General features: G+C 37.4%; 1 protein-coding gene and 1 non-coding gene across 7 annotated transcripts in view; both read right to left on the reverse strand.

Moving 5' to 3' along the window:
• Nucleotides 1-17,785, reverse strand: part of PRPF39 (pre-mRNA processing factor 39) — a 42,306-nt gene that overhangs the window by 798 nt on the left and 23,723 nt on the right. For all 6 annotated transcript variants that reach the window (XM_058540652.1, XM_058540651.1, XM_058540654.1 and 3 more), the window contains 9 exons: nt 14,417-14,584; nt 7,677-7,842; nt 7,120-7,227; nt 5,810-5,974; nt 5,369-5,495; nt 4,726-4,994; nt 3,666-3,850; nt 562-636; nt 188-308 (listed from right to left, as the gene is read on the reverse strand). In XM_058540652.1, coding sequence (XP_058396635.1) covers nt 188-308; nt 562-636; nt 3,666-3,850; nt 4,726-4,994; nt 5,369-5,495; nt 5,810-5,974; nt 7,120-7,227; nt 7,677-7,842; nt 14,417-14,584 — 1,384 coding nt within the window. The remainder of the gene's footprint in view (nt 1-187; nt 309-561; nt 637-3,665; nt 3,851-4,725; nt 4,995-5,368; nt 5,496-5,809; nt 5,975-7,119; nt 7,228-7,676; nt 7,843-14,416; nt 14,585-17,785) is intronic.
• On the reverse strand, nt 4,581-4,666 carry LOC131406676 (small nucleolar RNA SNORD127). Its single transcript, XR_009220302.1, has one exon. It is a non-coding gene; the product is annotated as a small nucleolar RNA SNORD127 (small nucleolar RNA).

Here is a 17,785-nt window from a genome sequence, read left to right on the forward strand (position 1 = left end):
ATAAACATAAAGCAGGTATGTTTAAGAAAATAGGCATGTGCTAAATGCTGAAATTCCAAGACCTAACCACAAAAGACAATGTATTATACAATCTAGAACAGAAGCAAAGAATTTTTAAGACTATCCTTATTTATGCTCCTAATAACATCTATGAACAAAAAATTCAATTATGATTCTGTGAACTCACTTGATACCAGGCACTATAATTATATGCAGCTTGATTTGCCTGTAAATCACCATCAATCATCTGTGTAGATGATGAAGTTGTATCTTCTGTATGTGCTTTCTTTTCCTCTGGTTCTTCTGATCTAAATAAAAGGTCAAAATGGAAACTTTCAAAACTCCTACAGTTAAGTACTTTAACAAATGGATGAATGTCACCTGTGTATGTTTGTTTTACTGACGTTCTCAACTACTCAATTTCATGTGATTTTTTCAAATCATGAAAATTAAATTACATAAATAAAGGTAACATTTTAAAATAGTTGTCTTTAAAGGCATTTCCACAATGAAATGCCTTCTTTTAAGCATCCCTTCCTGATTGAGCAAAAAGTTACATACCCATTTTCTGCTTTCCTTTTTAAAGAATCCTGTTCTTTTAGGAGTGTTTGATGTTCATCATAAGCATTCAGAAGCCTGAGAGAGAAGAAATAAAAATCCTCGGGAATATACAAAAAACAAACTCTTAAATTTTTAAAGTTGCTACGTTATTTCCACTTAGGGAACAAGTATGTTGCAATGAACACCCTTCTTTAATAAGCCACCAGAAGAAACCTGCCCTTGACTGCCTTTTCTGATTTATTGCCTCTGGGAAACCACGGCCCTGCACTTTCCTTCTCAGTCCCTGTGGTTCAGATGGGGCTTCAGGGATACAGGCCTGGCCAACTACAATACCATATACTGTACTATAATGATTGGTTGGGAGGTGAGCATATGACCCAAGCGAGGACATTTAGTGAGTCCCAAGACTTTTCACTGAGCTACTGGAAAAGGGCCTGTTCTCTCCACTACAGTTGGCTAAAGCTCATGGGATGCTGGCCAAGAGCTACCTGTGTTTATCATTTCTAACACAGGGAGCCTGAGAAGCTAAGACACAACCACGACGATGACTTTGGTGACGTGTTTTTGTGCAGTGCAAACATGAGTCCTGACAGTTCTACACAGTAATTTGTATACTTTTGAGATCTACTTGAACAGTGCTTATTGAAGACACCTGCCACTAGTTAGGATGAAGTGTATTTAAACTTTGGCCATGTGATAAACCAAATTACAATATAAAACTACAGTGTAACTGGTATCTTTAATCACTGATTAAAAAGATAATTTTAATAATTAAAAAATTTTGATGTGACATATGTATTGTAAGTCTCACCTGGAAATTAGAACTTCAAAAACAATGTTACTTGAAGCCATACTGTGACTTTAAAATCATGATTTTGTTTTCCCTTTATCATTTTCTGAAATTTTTTTTCTTTTTTTTTGGTGAGGAAGAGTGTCCCTGAGCTAACATCTGTGCCAATCTTCCCCAACTTTGTATGTGGGACGCTGCCACAGCATGGCTTGATAAGTGGTGTGTAGGTCCACGCCAGGGATCCGAACCAGTGAACCCCGGGCCACCAAAGCAGAGGGCACAAACTTAATCACTATGCCACTGGGTGGGCCCCTGAAATATTTTTTATAAAAACACAAATAGCCTTATTTTTTAAAGTAATCATAAACCTGAGCACAATTAACATTTCTGTAGAAATGACCTTGATACTTCACATGCATGTGCAACTTCCCTGGGCAGCCTACATATATACACATTTAATAATAATTACCAGTAACACTGTTCCCAAAATGTTCAAGGGGCTAGAAAATCGTTAATACCGGTAATCTTTGGTTGAGTGTTTAGTCAACATGAAGCAGTTTAAATGCACTAATTTCCTTAAGGCTTTTAACGATGTGTGGGTTAGGTGATAAAAGACTCAATCTTCATAGGAGAAAATGTGAAAACTCAGAAATACACATATACTAAGCAACAGAGCTAGGATTTAAGCCTACATTTGTCTGACTTCAACATCAATTCTTAACAATTCATTATACTGCTACCTAAGTTTCTATGTGACTCACTGATTTTTTCATATCATTCTCTGTTTTAATTTCAGCTACAATAGTCTTAGACCTGATACTCATACCTTCCATAACTATATCTGCAGTGGCCTAAATGGCATCTTTATGTTGAGCCTCCAATTTGTCTGCATATTATTGCCAAATTAAGTATGTCATTTAATCTCTGTCAACACTCCAATGTCTTCCTACTGTCAACTGCGTACTACATCTGCTCTGAACTCGGTCTAGCTTTCGAGGCACAGCACAATCAATATCACACTCCCACCAAGCAGATGTTACTTTCATATGAACTGTAACTTGCTTCCACCATTTTATCCTCTCCTTAGCTTATCAGAATCCAGCAGTAACTAAATAAAGCCCTACCTCTTCTATGAAGTATGACAAATCCATTCTGACCCACAGAGATCAGTCTTAATAAATTACATGCTACTCATATACTTATATATTTCCTCTGATCACCATAGCATCCAATTAGACTGAAAGCTAGAATTATATCTCCCATTTCTTTTGTATACTTTATTCAGTGCAAAACAGAAGACATTAAATATACAGCACATGAAGTGGTTAAGAGCATAGACTCTGAAATAAATTCTAATCCCAGTTGCTAAGTGACCTTGGAAAAACTGCCTAATCTCTCTTAAGCCTGTCTTCATCTATTAAAACAACAGGACCCATGACCCTCATTAGACTGTTAAGTATTTTACATTAGATAAGTCATATAAAACAATATGATGCCAAGCGTATATATATACAACTGTATTAAAGTGTAACTCATGTTAAAACTTGCAGATACAGTTTTTGTTTAAATAAAAATTTACTCAGCCATCAAAAATGTATACACACAAATATAAACACAGACACACAAGTAGTTCTCACATTATCAACAGCTGTTTCAATAGAAATCACTCTAAATTAAAATAATTAGAGAAGGCACATGCGTAACAGGCACTAGGATATTTCCTTACTAGAATCAGGTTAAGATAGAATGGCAGCAATGCTCTAATTGATATTTCTGCTCTTCTGTTTTGCAAATTTAAACCTTAAACTTGTCCTTTTCCCAAGTCCCCTAGAGTGAACCCTCTTACCACCCTCAACTTGCAGCCTTTTACACTGCACGAGCATGAGGCCATTAGGCGTGATCTGTGGAACCATGTCCATCCTCTTCTCGAGTCTGAGATAAAATGGCATTCCTATTCCAGATTAACCCACTTTTCATGACCTATATACTAAATGTTTCAGTGTTTCAGGGTTCAATCCCTGACCCATTTCCTTTTTCATGGGATGGCTATTTCCTGCCTTCTCTCATCTACTCGTTTACTACCACGCTAAAATTTTGAAAGCAGTTTTGAAGGAAAGACAAACCATATGTCCCCCCGTTAAGCACATATACATTTACAAAATTGAATCTACTCCCACATATCTAAGGAAAAGTAACATAGGCAAACATTTTTGAATTTAACAATGTATTAATTTGTAATAATCATCAAATTCCCATCCAAAATTATCAATGCTCATTTACTATTCAAACAGATAATATATAATTAAGATCTTACTTATTAACATCTGAACCAAAATCTTCAAGAAATTCCACTTTTCTCTGAGAAAATGTAATTCTCATTTTAATAGGTAAGGAGCCATGTACAGCTTTGTCAAAACAGTTTAGGATATTTTCTTCATTTTGTTTGAGGTCACCACTATATTCCATTTCAAGTAAATTGAGGTATAACTTTGTGTTCTCCTGTGTAAAAAGCAGTATCAATTAATATTTCTAAGATATTTTGGTTAGATCACAGATATTTTAAATGCCTTAATTTTTATGTCTCAATTTGAAAAATTCTATATTAAAAATTATATTGTATTAAAATGTAACTCATGTTAAATGTTTCAGCATACATCTGAACGGGTGAAAACACTAATTAGCACGTTGATAGGTAGTGACAAAATCCAGGTATCTCCCCAGCTACACAAATTGTTAAATGCCAATAAATTAAAACTTTATATCCTATCTTAGGTTTAATGTGGCTTGACCTACCGTGACAAATATAACATGAAACAGAAAAAAAAGATCTCTACAGTTCTCAATAATTTAAATCTTTACAACTGTAGATAATCATCTAAACTGCAGCTGGAAGCAAAGAGTTATAAACCCGTGTCTTAGATCCAGCATTAGCTGAAAATCTAAAAAACTGAGACATTTCCTATACTCTGCCTTTCATCAATTGACATATAAAGGGAAACACTTAGGAAAAGGAGAGGAATCTCACTGCTACGTTTGCTATAATGTAGGCAACTGCCGGGCTTTCATTTGTAAGGTGTTCTCCCAGGCCCTCCACCTAATAATCAATAAAATTCTTCTAAAATTTCTAAATATGAGGAAAATACAAAGTGTCACAATGTCCGCAACACTTTTTAATCCAATCATCTTCATTTTCTCAACCTTTTAATTCATAATTGACAATTTTAAAAAATGGCAACATCAGTTTAGAGGGACTGTTGTCTTCATTTAGTAATAAAAGATATTACATACAGACTGAATCTTTCATCACAGTTGCCAAAATGAAAAAAAATGACCTATTTTTAATGGAAGATAGTCTGAAAAACACAAATACATACTTTGTCTCGTTCAATTGCTTCCAAAAGCACCTTTCTTGATTTGGGAAGGTTTTTTTGTATTTTGAAAAGATGTCGGGCTAGTTTGATAGCATAAAACGATGATTCGTTATTTGATTTGGCATTCTTAATGGCATCCTGAAGTAAATGTTCAGCTTCTTCCATATTTCCATGCCGTCGTTCTAAACTTACTCTTCTCAAACGAACCATTGCCAATCCTAGAACACATTCTTCAAATGTTCGCAAGATATTCCTGGCTTCGTTAATGTTACCTAGAAATAGTAATTAAATGATTACGCTTTTGTTTAAATTTCTGAAATATCCTTTATGCCAGATATTGGCAAACAGCCCACAGACTAAATCCAGCCATCTGCCTGTTTTTATTAAAAAAAACATGAAGAGAAAACAGCGATGCTCATGTGTCTATGGGTTGTCTATGGCTGCTTTTGGGCTACAATGGCCAAGTTGTTAGGAAACAGACCATATACATGTGGCCTGCAAAGCCTAAAATATTTACCATCTGGCCCTTTACAGAAAAAGTTTACTGACCTCTGCTTTACACCATCTCTCAAGACTCAAATCATATAACTTTATCCTGAAGTAACTTAAAATCCCAAAAATATCAACTGAATTTCCTCATTCTTACCCTGCTGTTCCTCAAAAGCTGCCCAAAGCATATGCACCATGGGTTTCTTTGGGAGATGGATAGTGCAAGCTCTGCTGAAGACATGCCTCACTCCTTCAGTGCTATGGTTTTCCATGTACTTGGCATACTACATACAGAAACAGAGGAAATACTGAATAATTTACAGTTGAACAAGCCATTAAATATGTGACAGAACGATAAAATTCTATTTTTAAACCCATTCAGCACCTTTATTGAACCACTAGACTAGTTTCTGTAAGGAAGGACGAAGAGAGGCAACGAGGTTGGCATATGCAGCAGTCAAATCTGGTTGCAAGCAGACCATCTCCTAATGCAACAGATATAGTTATATGAACAACATTCAACAGAAGTACAAAAAAGGTTAGTCACTAGATCAATGTTTATAATATATTCAAGTTTCAGAGCAAATAATTTTCTTACCTTAATCCAAAACTCCTCATAGAGGGCACATGATATGACACATCTTTCAAAGAGAACCACAACTCGTTCGTGAGTCCCATTTTCAATTTCAAATTCTAAGTATTCTTTCCAGTTTTTTAATTGTGCCTTTTCCAATGGTTTCACATGAAAATAAGGTCTTTTAATCTGTAATAAAAGTATGAGATGGCAATGAAAGTAAACGAATACCAATACCAAAATACACATGACTACAGTAACGATACAAATTTAAATTATAAAATATACTTAATGATAACCAAAAAAATTTTAATCACCATATTCATGATTAAAAAAACTTTTTAAATTAAAATACCTTAAATTCCTTAGGCTTTACAAATTAAAGAAATAAAATGTATTTTCCACTTAGTCATTTTAACAGAACTACACAATTTTTTTATGTTCATGAAATTTTATCTGTTGAGTATTTTAAAATTGAACAATGATACCACAGTAACAGAAAGCAGATCAGTGGTTGGGGCTAGGAGTAGACTCGGGGTTAGTGACTAAAAAGGGGCCAAGGAGACTTCTGGGGTGACAAAATAGTTCCATATTCTGAATGCTGTGGTGATTACAGTGCATATACATTTGTCAAAACTCATTTTACTGGCCAGTCACAAAAAACCACATACTATATGATTCCATTCATACTAAAGGCCAGAAGAAGGAAATCTAGAGGAACAGCAAGTACATTATTGGTACCTTAGGGCTGGGGGGCGGGGTTAACAGGTGAGGGAGTAGAGGGCTCAGAGCTAAAGGGTAAGGGGTTTCTCTTTGAGGTGATGAAAATGTTCTAAAATCAACTGTAGTGATGGTTGTACATATCTGTGAATATACTAAGAACTATTGAATTGTACATTTGAAATGGGTGAACAATACAGTATGTGAATTATATCTCAATAAAGCTGTTAAAAAATGCAGAAATAAAGAATCAGAATGGTGGGGGGGAACCCTCATTTTACTGTACCCAAAATGGGTACATTTTGTTGTACATAAAGTATAATTCAATGAAGTCGATTTTAAACATACAACAATTACAACAAAATGGTTCCAATTAAACAGATATCTTGCAATTCAAATAAGTTTAAATTCAGTAAACTCTAAAATTGATAATGGAAAATGACCGATAATGGAAAATTAATCATGGTAGAAATATATGGGACAAACATCTTAAGTTATTACCTAAGCAAAAACAAAGAAAAAGTAACAGGAGAGACATTACTCAAAACTGAAGGAAAAATACATTATTCCTATCTTTTTATTTTGAAGGCTATTACAAAAACAAAAACACTTACACCTTCTTCAAATGTCCACCTTTTACTAACTTCATGCTCATTATAATTAAACATTTCTTGATGGATTTCAATGATTCTATGTCTCATGTTTTCTATTTCAGTAATTAGCTTAGGAAGAAAAAGAAAAAAATTTAAATCACACAAGTTATATGCCAAAAATTCTAAATATCACTGCTTACATTTAAGTATTATGCACATGTACTTGAGTCTTAGAATAGTGGTGGGTTTTAAACTGTTAGCAATTATGTGCAAAGTACAATTAACAATACTAAAATTTACAACAGAATTTCCTAGTAAACCACTTTCTCAGGTTTTGTTTTGTTTTAACAGGGCTAGTAGATCACAAGGTAGGCAAACTATTCCTTCTAAGCTATTTCCAGGTGTCTCATAGTGAAATGGATCTCCACCTCAAATCTATATTTAAACCGTACCAGCTAAAGAAATCCCACTTGCCTTAATCAGAAATTAATTTTATACGAGCTACAAGTAGTAAGACACTGCAGTCAAGGAATATGAAGTCTAGTTTCTCATGCGTTGAAGGAAATAAGTCTGGTTACCTTTGCTGGATCAGTTATATCTTCAATTCCCGATGGCAGATCATCACCAGGAGGGCCATCATCTCCACTATGTCCATTTACAGAAGCTAATTCCCTTCGCAGCTGAATAAACTGTTCTCCAGTTAGAAGATCTCTAGGCAAGTTATTCTGTACATGTTCTTTAAATCTAAAGGAAGACAATAAAAATATATGCTCTAAATATGAAGCATGGGGCCAGCCCGGTGGCGCAAGCTGTTAAGTGCGTGCGCCGCTGCAGCGGCCCAGGGTTCACCGGTTCGGATCCTGGGCACGCACCCGACGCACCGCTTGGCAAGCCATGTTGTGGAGGTGTCCCATATAAAGTGGAGGAAGATGGGCACGGATGTTAGCCCAGGGCCAGTCTTCCTCAGCAAAAAAAAGAAAAAAAAAGGCGGAGGATTGGCAGATGTTGGCACAGGGCTGATCCTCCTCACAAAAATAAATAAATAAATAAATATGAAGCACAATTTTAGATCCCACGTTAGATTCCTACTACACATTACTCTCTCAAAAAAAAACTGATTTACAGGGCTGGCCCCGTGGCGTAGCGGTTAAGTGCGCGCTCTCTGCTGCTGGCAGCCCAGGTTCGGATCCCGGGTGTGCACTGAAGCACTGCTTGTCAGGCCATGCTGCGGCAGTGTCCCACATAAAGTAGAGGAAGATGGGCATGGATGTGGGACAGTCTTCCTCAGCAAAAAGAGGATTGGCATGGATGCTAGCTCAAGGCTGATCTTCCTCACAAAAAAATAAATAAAAATAAAAAATAAATAAATAAATAACCGATTTACAGAAAGAAACTGGGGGGGCAGGCCCCGTAGCTTAGCGGTTAAGTGCGTGCGCTCCGCTACTGGCAGTCCGGGTTCGGATCCCAGGCACACACCGACGCACCGCTTCTCCAGCCATGCTGAGGCCGCGTCCCACATACAGCAACTAGAAGGAAGAGCAGCTATGACCTACAACTATCTACCGGGGCTTTGAGGAAAAATAAAGAAAGAAATTTCAAAAGAAAGAAAGAAACTGGGGCCAGCCCAGTGGCATGGTGGTTAAGTCCACACACTCTGCTTCAGCGGCCCAGGGTTTGCAGGTTGGGATCATGGGCATGCACCTACACACTGCTCATCAAGCCATGGTGTGGCAGCATCCTACATACAAAATAGAGGAAGACTGGCACAGATGTTACCTGAGGGCCAATCTTCCTCACCAAAAAAAAAAAAAAAAGAAAGAAAAAAGAAACCAAAACATCACCCCTTTCTCCTTCCATGCTATATTAAAAATCTACCAGGCCGGCCCCGTGGCTTAGCGGTTGAGTGCGTGCGCTCCGCTCCTGGTGGCCCGGGTTCGGATCCCGGACGCGCACCGATGCACCGCTTCTCCAGCCATGCTGAGGCAGTGTCCCACATGCAGCAACTAGAAGGATGTGCAGCTATGACATACAACTATCTACTGGGGCTTTAGGGGAAAAATAAATAAATTAAAAAAAAAAAAATTTGAAAAAAAAAAAAAAAATCTACCACTTGATAAACAGTCTACAGACATCTTCATTTCCTTCCTGCCTCTGCAATGGAATGGCAAAGGCATGGACAGGCATAAATTCAAATCCTAGTTCTGTCCATTATTAGTTATTTGCCTTAAGGAGCTTTTCCCTTCTCTAAATTTTGGTTTTCTCATCTGTAAAATGACACAATACCTATCTTGCAAAGTTACTGTAAAATTAAATATAGTATTCTGTATTTAAATTATACATGATCAACAGATGTTTGCAGTTCCTGCCCCACCTCCCAATTACTCCTGAATCCATGTGTCTGTGCCAAACACTCATGCTAGTATTTCCAAGGATTCCACTCTGCATTTTGTTCTTATCAATTTTTATATACCTTCTAGCCAATCTTATTAATACAGCTTGAAATAATAAGCATATTATGATGACTCTTAAAACGACAACTCAAGCCCAAACCTGTCTCCTAAATTCCAGATTAGTATATCCAATTGTCACCACTGCATAAACATAGATTCATTTTAAGCAAAGAGCATTTTGAAAAAATGTCACTTCATTTTATCCATACACACTAATTTATATAAATATATACAAATTATAAGCAAAATTTAATCAAAAAAGTTGAGGAGCTAAAATGTCTAGAGTACCTCAGTTAGGAACCTTTTCCACAACGTCTTAAATTGTGTGTCATCTTCACCCACAAATCAACACCTTCAGCATTTCTCATCTTGATTAATGGTTACTGTCAACCACTAAGTTTCCCAATCTCTTCCACCTAGCTTATCACTCACATTCCACTAGATACCAGGTCGTACTGCTTCTACCTTCTACATACATCTTCATGCCCTCCTCACTTTTCATCTGGATAAACATCAACTTGTCTTCCAGACTCTAGTCTCATAACTCCCACCCCCACCCCAATACTGCTATCAAAAAGTAAACATGAAAAGCAAAATAGTAAACATGATCATATCCCCCCTCTTGCCAAAATTACTTCAGTACACTTACCCTGCATTCAGGCTAAAATCCAATCTCCGTAGATAAAGTCTTCCATTTTCTGACCCAGACCTACCTCTTCAATCTAATTATTAGACATAGTTGTACATGTACCATATGCTCCAACCTTAGAGACTTTTTTCCCAAGTTTCTTAAAATTGATTTAGGCTACTGACACTTGGATTTTAAGACTTTCACAAACGTATGTAAATAACACTGGAAGCTAATTTAAATTTTGCAAAATTAATGGATAAAGGGGCCAGCCCCATGGCATAGCGGCTAAGCGAGCATGCTCCGCTGCTGGTGGCCCAGGTTCGGATCCCGGGCATGCACCGATGCACCGCTTGTCAGCCATGCTGTGGTGGTGTCCCATATAAAGTAGAGGAAGGGCCGGCCCCGTGGCTTAGCGGTTAAGTGCGTGCGCTTCACTGCTGGCGGCCCGGGTTCAGATCCCGGGAGCGCACCGACGCACCGCTTCTCCAGCCACGCTGAGGCCGCATCCCACATACAGCAACTAGAAGGATGTGCAACTATGACATACAACTATCTACTGGGGCTTTGGGGGGGAAAAAAAAAGGAGGAGGATTGGCAATAGATGTTAGCTCAGAGCGGGTCTTCCTCAGCAAAAAAAAAAAGAGGAGGATTAGCATGGATGTTAGCTCAGGGCTGATCTTCCTCACAAAAAAAAAAATTTTTTTTAAATAAATAAATAAAGTGGAGGAAGATAGGCACAGATGTTAGCACAGGGCCAGTCTTCCTCAGCAAAAAAAAAAAAAAAAAAATTTAATGGATACAGAGGCTACCTTGACCCATTTTATCACAGGGAGGAAAAAATATAGATTGCCTGATTAAAAAAAAAAAAATTAAAAATGAAGTAATTCTCAAATGTGCAGTATAAAAATGAACATATTTAATACTCAGATCAATATTAAAGCTCAAAATTGTTGTCAGGATACACACAAGAAAACTGAAATATGCTAAAATTGAAAAATAACTTACAGAGCATAAATTTAAACTAATTGCTGTATTATAAAAAAACATCTTTCAAATGGTGATAAAATATGCATAATACTAAGCAGTAATTTTTCATCAGCTTTTGCTACTATAAAGCTAACTTTTTCAATAAAGAATGGCTGAGGAGCCGGCCCTGGTGGCCTAGTGGTTAAGTTCGGCATGCTCCACTTCGGCGGCCTGGGTGAGGTTGCTGGGTGCGGACCTACACTACTCATCTATCAGTGGCCATGTTGTGACAGCGGCTCACATACAAAATAAAGGAAGACTGGCAACAGATGTTAGCTCAAAGAAAAAAAAAAAAAGAATGGCTGAGTATCTAATATATACTGAGCCCTATTCCTAGGTATTAAGGATAAAAAGAATAAGACTCAGAAACTGAAAGATGTGGAGAGGATATAGGAGACATAAATTCACAGTGGTGTTATTAATGCTAAGGTAAATGTAAATAAATGTAGGTAGAGTGCTGGCAAAAATGACAGAACAGATACTTCTATTTAGGTGAATTGGACATTACGCTGTATGGTCTTGAAGAATATGAGTTCACCACACAAATGGGAAATGGGAAAGGTATTACAGTCTTAAATGTATAAAACAACACTGCCCTTTGGGAAACTGTCAGTACTGAGGTGTCTAGAGCTTAGGAACTACCAGGGACTAGGCCTGAGAAGCTGGATCACATCACTAAGTCCTCATGCTAAGGAGGATTTTAAATTAGACATTTTCTGGGCCAACCCCGTGGCTTAGCAGTTAAGTGCGCACGCTCTGCTACTGGCGGCCCGGGTTCGGATCCCGGGCGCGCACCGACGCACCGCTTCTCCGGCCATGCTGAGGCCATGTCCCACATACAGCAACTAGAAGGATGTGCAACTATGACGTACAACTATCTACTGGGGCTTTGGGGGTGGGGGGAAGGAGGAGGATTGGCAATAGATGTTAGCTCAGAGCTGGTCTTCCTCAGCAAAAAGAGGAAGATTAGCATGGATGTTAGCTCAGGGCTGATCTTCCTCACAAATAAATAAATAAATTAGACATTTTCTTAGAGATAACGTTCAGTGTATATCCAGTATACAAGCCTACACAACAGAAACATTTCCATTATAGCACTTAGAATACTTTTTTTTTTAACACATGCTTCCTCTCCTACACTTTTGAGCAACCTGAGGGCCAAGACCATTCACACATAGCTTCTTTGGGCCTTTATTCCTACAACTTAAAGGGCATATCATTTGGTCTACAGCAAATGCTAAATAAATGACTTTAAGTAGGGAGAGCGTATTAGACAACAGAAAACCTTTCAGTGGTTCTCAAAGCAGTTAGTCATTTGAACTAGTTTATTTATATAAACTATAAGATTTATTTACACAAACACTACTTGTGAGTTTGTTATATACTTATAAGGAAAGTGGTTCTCAATACAGTAAGTGAAAAAGAGTAGATTATAGAGCACTATGTGTAATGCAATCCACTAATTTCTATTAGAAGCATATATGCAATTTTAAAAGCCTAGTGGGATATTCATTAAAAAAAAAAAAAAAAAGACTTGGAGGAGACTGTACCAAGAACTTTGTGGCCACACTGTCCAGGTTCCAACCAGCTTCCTATTACTTCCTAACTCTGTCACCTGATGCAAGTACTTTAATCGTTTTGTGCCTCCACTTCCATCAAATGGGGGTAATAACAGTACCTCCACCTCACTGGCTTATTGTGAGGATTAAATGAGTTATAAGGCACTCAGAACAGTGTCTGGCGTATGGCAAATGCTATATAAGTGTTTCCTAATGGTATTATTTTTCTTACCAACAGTGAATGTCTTATAATCAAAGATTTCATCTATACTTTAGATCCTAGAAGAACTGGTTTATGAAAAGGTACCCTCTGTCCCATGAGGTTTTTTTTTTTTCTTGAGGAAGGTTGGCCCTGAGCTAACATCTGTTGCCAATTTTCCTCCTTTTTTCCTTTTTTCTCCCCAAAGCTCCAGTAGATAGTTACAGGTCATAGTCGTACATCCTTCTAGTTGCTCTATGTGGGACATAACCTCAGCATGGCTTGATGGGTGGTGCATAGGTCCGTGCCCAGAATCCGAACCCGCAAACCCTGTGCTGCCCAAGAGGAGCACGCAAACTTAACCGCTACGCCACCGGGCCGGCCCCAAGTCCCATGAGGCTTTTTAAAACCTTTCAACAAATATTCACCAAGTATTTCCATACGCCACGCCTTGTGCTAATAATGTCTTTCAGCGAGTGCCTCCCTAGATGGTTATACCCTAGACACCTGCCCAGCTCCTCTGTTCTATAAAAAATAGGGACCATACATTCAAATCTGCATGCTTCCTATTTCTAACCTGGGTCTGCATAACTTCCCCTATCTTTAGCAAACTGATCCCACTAATAATCAGATGCTTCCTAAAGTCTTCTACTTTTTTAGCAAAGAAAAATTTAGAAAATCACTTGCTTAACTGAAAAAGTACCTAAGTTTACAAGCTCTAACACAATACTACTTATAAAAATTATGACAAAAATATAGAAAACATGGCAGTTAAAAAGAGCACATATTTATCAACACAGTCCTCACATTTTGCTGTTCAGAAAGACTTTCTGAGTCTGTATCAGCGGGATACTTTGATTACATCAGAAAACAGAACATGGAAATCATGGTACACAGAGTCAGCTGTTTTAACAGTACTCATTAAAATGAAACGATACCAATCATAACAGAAAATCATAGTGGAAAATTAAAATGAAATGATTTCTGATTGTTTGAATACAGACAGCACTTACCATATAAAACACATACTTCGCTGTTTTGGATATAAGGTGTTATATGAATCACAAGAATGAACCTTTAGTAAATCATTAAATTTTAAGCATCTATTATGTGCCAAGTACTGTGTCAATTTAGTACCACAAAGAATAATTAAACTTTGATTCTATTTCTTATTCCTTCACTACTCTGAAATACCTTAGACAAGAAAGACAGGATTCCTGTTGTTTCCTCATCTAGAAAATGATCAGGGAGAACTTTCTGTCTAAAAATAGTAAAATTCCTAAACATTATGTAAGATACACGGAAAAATGTCAAAATTAAAAAGTGCAATAATTGTTGATTACTGGGCAAGAAAATTTATTCCTGTTTGCATCTAATAGAATCTTACATTAATATTAGGAATTAATTACCTGAGTAATCCAAGATGTTTTAATGATCTGATTTTTCCACCTACCTCTGAAAATGATGACTATACAGCTGTGTTGGAATACCAAGAATACGATCATATATAGCTGTAACTTCTCTCAGGTTTCCCTGTTCATTTTCCCAATTTATATACATCTCCCACAGTCTGTCAGATCGGAAATCTGTTCCTGCAGCTAGAACAGCATGCTCAAAAGTTCTGAAAAATTAAATGAGTCCTAAGTTATCTTTCCAAGATAAATCACTTTTAAAATGTTACTTCTAAATTGTACAAGATAATGCTAAATTCAAAATTATATTCAACTGCTTCCTATACAAGTAGAGATTAAAAGGCAGAAGGAATAATAGAAAAGTATACAAAGCTGCTTAAAAAAAGTGAGAAAACATAAAGGGAACAGATCAGTGTACTTCTATGTAATTTTATCTTATATAAAATTACAATGCAAAACCTACACGTGGCAAACATGTAGTAGACACGTATTTGTTAAATCTGAAATGTCGGTTGAATATATAGATTCATTTAGGGCAGAAGACAAAGAGACAAATTTTATGTCAATCTAAGATTGGCAAAAATAACTCTCCATCCGGGGATCCAGCTGCCTTGTAAGGTAATGAGAAGCATACACATATTTTGAAACTCTCAGAAGTCTCTGATTCTAAAATTTCACAACTACAGTTTACTACAAAAATGTGTACTTTAAAAAACCTAGGGCCGGCGCCGTGGCTTAGCGGTTAAGTACGCGCGCTCCGCTGCTGGCGGCCTGGGTTCGGATCCCGGGCGCGCACCGAGGCACCGCTTCTCTGGCCATGCTGAGGCCGCGTCCCACATACAGCAACTAAAGGGATGTGCACCTGTGACATACAACTATCTACTGGGGCTTTGGGGGGAAATAAGTAAATAAATAAAATCTTTAAAAGAAAAAAACAAATAAAAAATAAAAAACCTAGCTCATCTCAAGAGATTTCTGTAAGCAATTTTAAACACTGGAGTTGATATCCTAATGGGATAAAACTGTTAGATACATATTTTCAAAATAAGTATCTTAGAATCAAGAGAGGTCTTTAACAGTGTAAAACTACACTACCCAGGGGCTGCCCAGTGGCACAGCGGTTAAGTTTGGGCACTCCATTTCGGCAGCCCGGGGTTAAGCGGTTTGGATCCTGGGCACGGACATACGCACCGCTCATCAAGCCATGCTGAGGTGGCGTCCCACATAGAGCAACTAGAAGGATGTACAACTATGACATACAGCTATCTACTGGGGCTTTGGGAAGAAAAAGGAAAAAAGGAGGAACATTGGCAACAGATGATAGCTCAGGGCCAATCCTCCTAAAAAAAAAATCTTTCTCTAAAAAAAAATCAAAAAAAAAAAAAAAAACAACCTACACTACCTAAATTAATCTACGACTTTAACACAATCCCAATCAAAGCTCTAACAAATTTTGGGTGGAACAGGAAAAACAAACTCTAACATTCATCTAGCATACAAAAATGCACAATACAATATTTTTGTAAAAGGCCAATGCAGTAGGCATTTTTCTGAAAGATATCAAAAGAAACTAACTAGGAAGCTGTAGTCATTTATGGCACTGGCCTGGTAATAGAAAAATGGATCAAAAGAACAGTTCCCAAGAAAACAAAAGATCAATGTATATGTAAGAATTAGTACATGATAAAGAAGGTGTTTTAAATTAACATAGAAAAGCTGGACTATTCAATAAATGGAAAAAAATAAAAGGTTAATCTCTATCTCACAAAATATACAAATTAAATGCCACATGAATGAATGACAAAAATAACTATAAAAAAATTAAAAGAAAATACAAGGTTTATATATTCTTGGCAAGATGGGCACAAAACTCAGAAACCAATAAAAGACTGAAAATTGAACCACATTAAGGGAAAAAACCCTCTATATTATAAAATGACACCCTAAGCAAAGTTAAAAGATGTGCCAAAATTGGAGGAAATTTGTTTAATATGTAAAGGATTAAGAGTGTGTGTATGTGTACACGCACACGTGTACGTTTGTGTGTAAGGTTTTCAAGAGTAAAATACACGTTATTGCCCCAGCAGAATCCCAAAATGACTCAGGAAATTTATGCACCAGACACTAAGAAAAGTGGGGGCACATGGGAGAGGAAGGATGGTAAGAAGGTGATGAACTAAAGACAGAATGTTTACTAGAAGGTCTGCTTAATGAATGGGAAGAAAACTTAAACCACCTTTCCTGCCCAGATATGGGATTTCAGAAGCCAGGTTTATATTCCTGAGGCAGAGTAGATGATCTTCTCCGAAGAAACTGCTTGACACAGGAATAAGACATCAGGATACCAATACTAAGAGTCCCCCAACAAAAACCTGAGTAGCCACCTGATGACCCTACTGTGAAGCACTCCAGGCCAACTAACAATGCCCCATACAAAACACACAGAGCTTCCACTCAGTTTATTAATATCTGACCTTTAACATGAGAAGAAATCTAGAGATCAGACATGTCTGAGATGAAAACAAGTAAACAAAAAAAACCAGAGAGGAAACAGACAGTGCTAGGAGCAGAGAAAAACTTCAGCTATCCTTAATACCCTCAAAGAAATAATAAAAAGATACATAACAAGAATAGGAGGCTACAAGAAAAGGAACATTCAAAGAACAAGAAAGATTCTTGGATATTAAAAATCTGATGGCAGATACTAAAAATCCAATACAAGGGTCAAGGAAGTTGACTCAAAAAGTTAAATGAAGTCTAAGAGATGAAAAATGGGGAGAAAAAAATTAAATGATTAAAACAGGAGGTCCCATATTCAACTATCAAAAACAACAGATAAAACCAAGGGAAGGAGGCCGGCCCCATGGCTTAGCGGTTAAGTGCTCGTGCTCCGATGCTAGCGGCTCGGGTTCGGATCCCTGGCGCTCACCGAAGCACCGCTTCTCCAGCCATGCTGAGGCCGCATCCCACATACAGCAACTAGAAGGATGTGCAACTATGACATACAACTATCTACTGGGGCTTTGGGGAGAAAATAAATAAATAAATAAAAATTATTAAAAAAAAAAAAAAAACAAGGGAAGGAAATTATCAAAATAATAATATACACAGTAATAACATTTCTTTTTTATTTATTTATTTTTTTTTTTTTTTGAGGAAGATCAGCCCTGTGCTAACATCTGCCAATCCTCCTCTTTTTTTGCTGAGGAAGACTGGCTCTGGGCTAACTTCCGTGTCCATCTTCCTCCACTTTATATGGGACACCACCACAGCATGGCTTGCCAAGCAGTGCGTTGGTGCGCACCCGGGATCCGAACCGGCAAACCCCAGGCTGCCACAGCGGAGCACATGCACTTAACCACTTGCACCACTGGGCAGCCCCCGGTAATAACATTTCTAAGAGTAGAAGG

Source organism: Diceros bicornis, chromosome 5, assembly GCF_020826845.1.
Source record: "Diceros bicornis minor isolate mBicDic1 chromosome 5, mDicBic1.mat.cur, whole genome shotgun sequence".
Lineage (NCBI taxonomy): Eukaryota > Metazoa > Chordata > Mammalia > Perissodactyla > Rhinocerotidae > Diceros > Diceros bicornis.